Genomic DNA, 9,338 nt, shown 5'->3' with positions numbered 1-9,338 from the left:
TTGGTTCTGACTTTTAAGCCCGTGAGCAATCAGGGATCTACATATCTTCGGGACTGCCTCCTCTGGTATGCCCCCAAAGAGCGTGACGCTCCGCTGAGAGCATTCTGCTGGTGATGCCTGGCCTCAATGACATCCGGCTGTCCTCAAGCAGAGCCAGGGCTTTTTTGGCTCTGACTCCAGGTTGTTCATCAGGCAGAGATGCTCTGCAGGCTTTTGGGTGAGGGCAGCGGCTGCCAGCCCCCCCTTTTTCTTCCATCTTTTTTTCCCAGCCTCCTCCCATACCCATGAGGCAGCAACACAGTCTAAAACTGGTTTAAAATTTGACTCATGGATGCCATCTGGGAATTTTTAAAAAATATACTGAATGATTTTATTATAATTTAATCATGTCTGGGAATTCTGGATTGGGCGATCCATAAATTTAATTTATAAATAAGTAAAAATAAATAAAAATCCGGGGTCCCCCAGGTGTTCATTATAAATGCAAATTAATTTAACACAGTGAAGTATCTCTGTACTTTCCTTGGTTTGAATTTTACATAGTTACTTTTTACATTGTGGCCCCTTAATCCTGCTGTTTTACTCCTCCTCCTACACAAAATGTCTACATTGCCTGGCTTCACTCGCTGCATCTGAAGAAGTGGGCTCCAGTCCAGGAAAGTTTATGATAGATTAAACTTTGTTATTCTAGTTATTTTCCCTTTGTCTTCCTTTTTCATATTAATAAACCTTTCTATTAGAGAAATTTAAACTCCCTTAACACTTTCCTTGTTGATTTCCTTGAATCTGGCACACATTATAAAACAACATGATAATTAAAATGGCTTTTGAAGGAATTACAACCCCAGCCAGAAGTGAGTCCAATGGACGCTGCTGCCAAGTAGATATGAGAGCCAGTTCGGTGTAGTGGTTTAGGGTACGGACTCTTATCTGGGAGAATGGGGATTGATTCCCCACTCCTCCACTTGCAGCTGCTGGAATGGCCTTGGGTCAGCCATAGCTCTGGCAGAGGTTGTCCTAGAAAGGGCAGCTGCTGTGAAAGGCTGAGAAGACACCCACCTCACAGGGTGTCTGTTGTGGGGGAGGAAGACAAAGGAGACTCTGAGATTCAGAGTGGAGGGCGGGATATAAATCCAATATAATTAGCAACATCATCATCAACAGGACTGCAGCCTTGCCCTCACTCACCAAGGAATCCTAGGGTTGCCACCTCTGGGTTCGGAAATTCCTGGAGATGTGAAGGTGGAACATCTGGAAGACAGAGTTTAAGAAGGGGAGGGGCTCTCTCCAAAGCAGCCATTTTCTTCAGGAGAATTCATAGAATCATAGGTGATCTAGTCCAACCCCATGCATAGTGCAGGAAATTCACAAATACCACACACACCCCCAGTGACCTGCTCCATGCCCAAAAGATGGCAAAAAACGAAAAACCCCTCCAGGATCCCTGGCCAAACTGGCCTGCAGAAAAATTGCTACCTGACTTGATTGCTGCCTGACCTGGTTTAACTGCTGAATTGATCTCTGTAATCTGGAGATCAGTTGTAATTCTGGTAGATCCCCAGGCCTCACCTAGAGGGTGGCAACCCAAGAAAATCATAATTTAAAATATTCCAAAGCCCTGTGCCTGCCAGTGCTGGATCCCGGAAGGAGATCCGGATGGTCTCCTGAAGAGACGAGTGGACTCCAGCAGATTTAGAAAGTTGCAAGTGCAGCAGACTCCAAGACAACTATTTCTCTTAACTCTGATTTTTATTTTTATTTTTTTGTGGTGGGGGGGGTTGTTTCTAACAATGTACTCCTCCTGCCAGTGGCTCGACACAAAGCCTCGCCTCGCGGTGCAGACAATGCCGCTGCCAGCCCCCGCGAGGGCCCGTTCTGCCGCCGCTTGGGGGTGTGCCTCGGCGCCTGCGCGGGCAGAGCAAGGGTCCCTCCTTGGCCCCCCGCCAGACTTGGGCGGAGCCTCCGAGGGCGCCTTATAAGGAGGGCGAGCGGCGCCGGCAGGAGTCGCGCGTTGGGGGCGGCAGGCGGGAGCAGAGGCTGCCGGCGATGGAGCCCCGTGTGGACGTGAGTGCGGCGCGGGCGGGCGAGGGGAGGCGGGCGGCGCAGCCATGTGCGAGGGCCTCGTTGGCGCGGCACAGCGTGTCCTTTCGCCGCGAGCGAGCGTCCAAGAGGGGGCTTCGCAGAGGCGCGCGGGGAGCCAGAGGCGGACTTTGCGGAGAGCGCGGCGTGGGCTGCAGGTGTGAGCCTGCTCCGGCAGGGGGGCTGAGCGCGGCTGCGAGCCGGGAAGGGAAGGGAAGGGAAGGGAGCGCGCGGGGGCCTTGGCACCTCCGACAGAGCCGGGAGTCGTGCTGCTTGCGGCGCGCTCTGCACGGGCGGGTGGGTGGCAGGACTCGGGCGCGGCTCGGCTCGGCTCGCGGGTCTGATGCGCGCCTTTGCAATGACGGGAGTCGAGGCTGCCGGGCGGGGGGGGGGGAGGAAAAGTTGCCAAGTGCGCCCGGCCCGTTTAAGCGCTCGGCAGCTCCCCGCCCCCGAGAGGGGTCCTCTCCCTCTGTCGCTTCTGGGCATTGCTGCAGAACCGGAGTTGTAAAACTCCTCGAAGCCAAGAGGAATTGGGCCACGAGCTGCTGGCCCAGGCGGCACAAAGCCAATCACAGAACAGCAATGACGGCTTCTAAATAAAGAGCCCAGACGACGGGTTGATATTCTCTGGCTGGGCTGCCCGGCACATCAGAGGGTGACCGGCTGGCATAAACATCCTTTTCATAATGGAATGACATTGGGTGGGTGGGTGGGTTGGGCAACAAGAGTTTAGGCACTTTAGATCTATATTGGGCAGTAGAGGGTCCGTATGAATTTCGACATGAGCCCTTTTGTCACCTTGTGTGTCTTACTGGTTCAGAACAGTCCACTGGATATTAAGCTTTTAATGTGTCATTTAAAGTCTGGTGATCTATATTGAATGGGGTCTACAGGACCTGTTGGGAATTGCCTTGAGAGTTCCATTAACACAGAGAAAATCTCCGGTCCCCAAGGGAACAGCCAGATGGTCACTCGCTCTCTTGAGTCTCAGCCACTTGCTTTAACAGCTGGTGGTTTCCTGAGTTGTTTCTCTTGTCCCACTTCTTTCTTTCTTTTGCTACTGGCACAAAGTTGAAAAGTTAGTTTCCCTCCTTGTGAGCAGTCCCAAGCAAGAGCAACCTGCAGAAGACAACTCACTGAAGTTTCCTCTTCTTGCCAGTCAGCTGAAACCACTTTGCCAGGCTCCTGCAACTGGGTGGTGGTGCATTTTGGGTGGCTAGTTAAAAGTTTTGTTTACTGTAGCTTTCCTTTACAGGCCTTTTCCCCCACCCAGATAGGCCCATCACTCTTTTAATCCTCACTGCAAAGGCGGTGGACTCATGGCTGGACTCATGGCTCCTCATTAAAGCATCATTGTATGGTGTTCAGAAATCATAAATCATATCAACTTGACATGTTAGGTTTTCCAGTGTGGTGAAGAGAGATTGATTGTTCAATTTGGGGCCATGTCAGACTTTCCTTCACAGATTGCATTTTCATCTAGCAAAGCCCACAAAACCCACAAATGGATTGCCAGAGTATGTGGTTTCACAACCCATGTGTAACTGTACTAGAGAGTAGTACATTGACTAGGTGGATGTACCCCATGAGCACATGCAGCTAAGTATATGAAGTGGTCACATTGGACCATCTGGGCTCAGTTTTTGTCTTGTATGAAACACAATCCACACAAGAAAGTCCTTAAATCTGAAATATCTTTTAGAACACTCAAGTGGTATGAGCAAAACTCAAGCCTATCAGTGCTTTTCATTCCTTATCACTATTGCCCTCTAGAATCTTGAGACACCCAACATTCCTTTCTCGTTTTTAGCCTGGGCACTATTGTTACTGTTTTGTGATTACAGATTTAGAAATTCAGCACAGAACTGTAGCCCTGGGTACTGAAATGTTACAGTGGCAAGGCATAGATAATAAGGAATAATTTCTTTTTTGTCGTAAAAAAAAGTAGTCACGGGCCATGACTCACAGCCTAATTTCCAGCATTCTCATTTCCTCAAAGAAGTTAGTGAAAAGTAATCTAAATTTGGAATTTACAGTTTATACCTGCAGAACAACTCTTTGAGATGAACATTTTTTAATTACTATTCCCTTATAACTAAAGAAACAGGATTTGAAAATCGCTAGTTTGACAGAGTCGTTTTGGAACTTGAGCTGTATAAAGTAGAATATTTATTACACATTTAACCCTGCTATTTCTTCTTTCAAGGAGCTCATAGGTGGCTGTTTCCCATTTTGCCCTCACAGCAACCCTGGGTGGTAAGCTAGACAGAGGGAAAGCAAGGTTGTCTGTGTGCCTCATAGCTTTCAGACTTGGTATCCCAATCCAGATGCACTACAATGGTTCGTAGACTTCCTGAGCAGAAGCCCTGGACTCTCGATCATCTTCTAACTGTTTTCTTGTGTTGTTCAATTCCAGATGTCTTCCGAAGTCCTGATTTTTATGTCAGAGAACAGTACTGATGAGCCAGGATCTGGTGATGACGGGGACTTCCAAGAGGTGTGTTTGGAGCAAAACAATGCTGATTTCAACCGGATTTTCTTGCCAACAGTTTTCGCCATCATTTTCTTGATGGGAATTGTTGGCAATGGCTTGGTCATTGTTGTCATGGGTTACCAAAAGAAGCTTAGGAGCATGACTGACAAATACAGGCTACACCTCTCCGTGGCGGATCTTCTGTTTGTCGTCACTTTGCCCTTCTGGTCTGTGGATGCTGTCATCAGCTGGTACTTTGGAAACGCTTTGTGCAAAGTGGTCCATATCATTTACACCATTAACCTATACAGCAGTGTCTTGATCTTGGCCTTTATAAGCCTAGACCGCTACCTGGCAATTGTGCATGCTACCAACAGCCAGAGACCTAGGAAGTTGTTGGCTGAGAGAATTATCTATGTGGGTGTTTGGCTACCAGCTGTGCTTTTGACTGTGCCTGATATGATCTTTGCAACAACTAATGATGACAGTGGGAAATTCGTGTGTCAGCGATTTTACCCTCATAATGACTGGCTGATTTCTTTCAGATTTCAACACATTTTGGTTGGTCTTGTCTTGCCTGGTCTTATAATATTGACTTGCTACTGCATTATCATCTCTAAGCTGTCCCATTCAAAAGGCCATCAGAAACGCAAAGCTTTGAAGACCACCGTCATCCTTATCCTCGCCTTCTTTGCCTGCTGGTTACCTTACTACATTGGCATCAGCATAGATACCTTTATCCTACTTGGGGTAATCAAGAATGGCTGTAACTTTGAGGCAATGGTGAACAAATGGATCTCCATCACAGAGGCTCTAGCATTTTTCCACTGTTGCCTGAATCCCATCCTTTATGCTTTTCTGGGTGCCAAATTCAAGACATCGGCCCAGAATGCTTTGACCTCCGTCAGCAGAGGATCAAGCTTGAAAATCCTTTCCAAAGGAAAACGGGGACATTCTTCAGTTTCAACAGAGTCTGAATCTTCCAGTTTCCATTCCAGCTAACAGTTTTTCTTCTACTGTCTGTAAAGATTTGTGACTCTTTTTCAAAAATCCATTTGGCAAGATTTTGGAGGAGAAACCCCTCTCAAGATCATGTACAAGTTTATTCCCAGTTGGAATTGTATATAATTGCTTATAGCGTTTTGTTGGATTTCATGGGTGTATTTATGAAAAATGGACATGTTGACCAGAGAGAGTGCCTAAGCAGACCTGTGAAAAGGTGCATGTTTGTCAAATAATAAAGATGTTGGAACTAAAACACTTCTGCAGTACAGTGTAGCTGGTGCCTGAGTTCTTTGTAAATGAAGTGTTTCCGACATACCTGTGTGAAAAAAGGCTTCATCTCTCTGGGTGTTTAGGGCTCTGTCCTACATTGCATAAGCTTGTTTTGGTTTACACTAGTTGAAAATCATTATATTCAGTGGATACAACCCACACCCTGCAATGGCAGTGGCAAAAACACATTGGATTGAACACAGCTGCCTTGCACCTAGTGGCACTTACAACCAAAGTCTTTTCTACCAATGCTTTTTCAAAAACAAACTGGTTTGTAAATCTCTGCCTTGTAGAATTGTAAATAAAAACGTGACTAAATCTCTTTGGTCTTTTTTGGTTTATTTTGCTTTCTTTGTTTTAATTCTGGGTTGCAGTTGTGCCCGGATCCTTGGTGAATTCACAGAGGTTGTTTTCTCCAGCAGCAGTCTGCCATTCAGCACAGGAGGCGGCAGCAATCGGGGAACTCTGCAGGAATCTCCCACACCTTGAATTCATGGAGCTCTCTCTGTTTGCACAGGAGTGGGAAGAGGTTTTCTGCAGAGTGCCCCATCTTGCTTCAACACCCCGTACTGTGTGGTGTACTGTCACCTAACCCCAGAAATGGCAGCGGAGGGGGTAAGGAGGACAGTGTCAAACCCCAGTAGATAGAGCACCTGGGCTGAAGGGGGGTGTAGAAAGCCTGCCAAATGTACCCGCTATTTTTGCCGCGCTTTGCTTGAATTGGTAACGGCCCATCGAGAGTATATAGGCGGGGCCTTTAGGCTGGGACCCCAGTTTCAGCAACTTCTTGTATTGCCTTAAGATGCTGGGAATAAATGTCTGAATCTATATGCAGCTTTCTTCCCTCTGATGGTATCCCAGAAGAAAAAAACCTGATTCAGGAAAGTTGGTGCACTTCATGTGTGCACTACTCTACAGAGTTTATATATCCTAACTGGGAAATGTAATATCTCAAACAGTCCAGAGAAACAAGCGCACAAACTGAGGTCCATATCCTAGTTTGAAAGCTGTACTGATCAAACAGGTTGCCATGGAGCTTTGAAGCTAAATAATTCTCCTTGCCCAAGAGAGTCTTGGAGGGGGTGTCCTGCGTAATTAAACTGCTCCCTGTTTAGAAGGAGATGAATGGTATGCTTTGCTGTTCATAGAGCCTTCCAACAGTACTGCAGAATTGGCCACTGTCTTCTTGTTCATCTCCCCATCATATCTGTCATGGCCCATTTCTGTTTTCTTCCATCTACCTATGTCTTATTTCAAACCATGGTTCATTAGTTCTGGCAGCATCTGGACAATTGCAGAGTCCCAGGTAAGGAAGAGCACAACCGTTCCTGAGCCAGGAAGAATGTGATGGGGCTGTTACAGGTTCATCCACTTTCTCTCCTACCTGCAAAGGGCATGGCAACAGTCAAGAGGATAAGAAGCTGTCATCAAACTGGGTACTAGTAGGCAATTACCTAATTGACTTTGTAACATTTCTTGTACAGTGTGTAGCAGCCATCTGCTTCCATTAAATCCACTGTGTCAGCTGCTGGAAACTCAATGGAGTGGAAAGTTGTATCTGTAATAAAAAAATGGGAAAATCTCCTTAAGCCCCATAACTTCCATGGAAATCTTTGCATTCTTAACTGCCCACCAGCTATATGTAGCTCTGCTCACTACCCCATTCCATTGTCCGATGAAGTCTGCATGCACACAAAAGCTGACATTTTGAATAAAATTTTGTTGGTCTTAAAGGTGCTGCTGGACTCCTACATTGTCCTATTCCATGGAAATCATCTTGATAATTTAATGGTTTTTAGCAAACACACCTCTGATCAGTGCTTAGTCCTTGTGGCCCTTTATTAAATGCCCAGAGAGATGCTGATTAACACTTTGGTGTCAGTCAACAATTTTCCCCCAGGGCAGTTTAACAAGGGATCCTGGAGGTTTTGCCATCTTTGGGGCATGGAGCAGGAGTCACTGTGGATATATGTGTGTGTGGGGGGGGGGGTGGAATTTGTGAAGTACATTGTGCAGGGGGGTTGGACTAGATGACCCTGGAGGTCCCTTCCCACTGTATGATTCTGATGAGCAGTTTTGCAAGGTACTGTGTAATAGCTGAGAACAACAAACAAGACTGGCAAACGGGACTCTAGAAAGGAAACCTCAGAGCAAGATGTGGCTACTAGAGTACAGGATTGCCCCTTTGCACATTGCCAGTAAGTACAAAGAAAAGGAATTATTGTGCACAACGCAAAGCCTTACTATGACATTGTGTGATGGCCATTAGTTAGATTGTTAATAATACTCGTTACTGAACAGGGGGAGGGGAGTAAATACACTGGAATGAAACCTCCATGTTCAGAGATTCCTAAATTCCAGATGTAGGGAAGACAAAGGAGAAAAGGTATTACTTTCACACTCCACAGCAGCTTCCCTGCTGGCTGCCACATCAGGTGGAGCTTTAGTTCAATCCGGCAAATGTGCTCTTATGTTGTTAAGATGTGAAATCAATCCCCAGTGCAGCTATGATCAAATAACTGGAAATGATATCTGCAAATACAATTGGAAAGCTAATACTGAAATGTTTTGCTTCTTCCTACAAAATGCCACATTTGCTTTCTGTGTCTTCCATAGACATCCAGCTGCAGTTCAGCATGCTTAAGACATCTTTTACTCACAAAGGGGGAAAGGGACATGACACTTGGATCATACTTACAATGCTGACTGTAGCCATTGGGAAACCCAAAAAACAAAACAGAAGCCCATTTAGCTCCCTGAACTAAACTATGAAACTGCCTCCACATGGAATCCAAGATGAAATGGTTTTACAACATTAAAAGTTTTTTTATTAGTTATTGTTCAGGAAATGATTTCAGAAAGTTGTCAAGCTCAAACTAAAGGTATTCCTATGTAATTTTTTCACAAGAAGGGAAACACTGCTTATGTGAAGCACCATTTTTCTACTGGAAATGTCAAAACTTCCTTTCTTACAGAACCACATGAAAAGCAGGGCTGCCTTCAGCTTTTGTCGTCGTCATACACGGCATGATGGGCGGAGCAGCCCGAGGCTGTCTGGCACCCCAGGCAAGGCTAACTTCTGGTGCCCCCCCCCCACACTGAGAACATCATCGAGTCACACGGGGGCACCCCAGTCAATGTCCCCAGAAGACAGTTGCCTCGTTTGCCTAGTGGCGGGGCCAGCCCCAATGATGATATGCATAAACTGAGAGTGCAACACAACATGCCTGCTATGGAAGCTCTTGGGGTATAATCTCAGTCTGTATGAGAAGCTGGCCAAGTTGAAAGGCCCAGAGAATTCTTTCATGCTTCTTGCAGTGTGATCAGCTCACTGTGTGAACTGAGCATGCATCCTAAAATCCACTCTTAAGATTGCAGAGGATTCTGGTGCTTGGAAGTTGCATGCCGGAAGTATTGCAAAATCCCTAATGCATATGGAGCTTCTTGCACTTAGATGACACCCTTTGAATCATACCTTCCTAAGCAACTGTCTAGCCTGCCCTTGTAGGGC

General features: G+C 46.3%; 1 protein-coding gene across 1 annotated transcript; it reads left to right on the top strand.

Annotated features, from left to right (window-relative positions):
* The first annotated feature begins 2,005 nt into the window (after window positions 1–2,005).
* CXCR4 (C-X-C motif chemokine receptor 4) lies at window positions 2,006–6,149 on the top strand. Its single transcript, XM_060257208.1, has 2 exons — window positions 2,006–2,064; window positions 4,496–6,149. Exons 1-2 carry the CDS (start codon window positions 2,047–2,049, stop codon window positions 5,552–5,554), a joined length of 1,077 nt encoding a protein of 358 aa, XP_060113191.1. The 5' UTR covers window positions 2,006–2,046; the 3' UTR covers window positions 5,555–6,149.
* The last annotated feature ends 3,189 nt before the right edge of the window (window positions 6,150–9,338 follow it).

This window comes from Heteronotia binoei, chromosome 16 (genome assembly GCF_032191835.1).
Source record: "Heteronotia binoei isolate CCM8104 ecotype False Entrance Well chromosome 16, APGP_CSIRO_Hbin_v1, whole genome shotgun sequence".
Classification (NCBI taxonomy): Eukaryota; Metazoa; Chordata; class Lepidosauria; order Squamata; family Gekkonidae; genus Heteronotia; species Heteronotia binoei.
The sequence above is the reverse complement of the archived record's forward strand: the minus strand, read 5'-3'. Positions and strand labels throughout refer to the sequence as shown.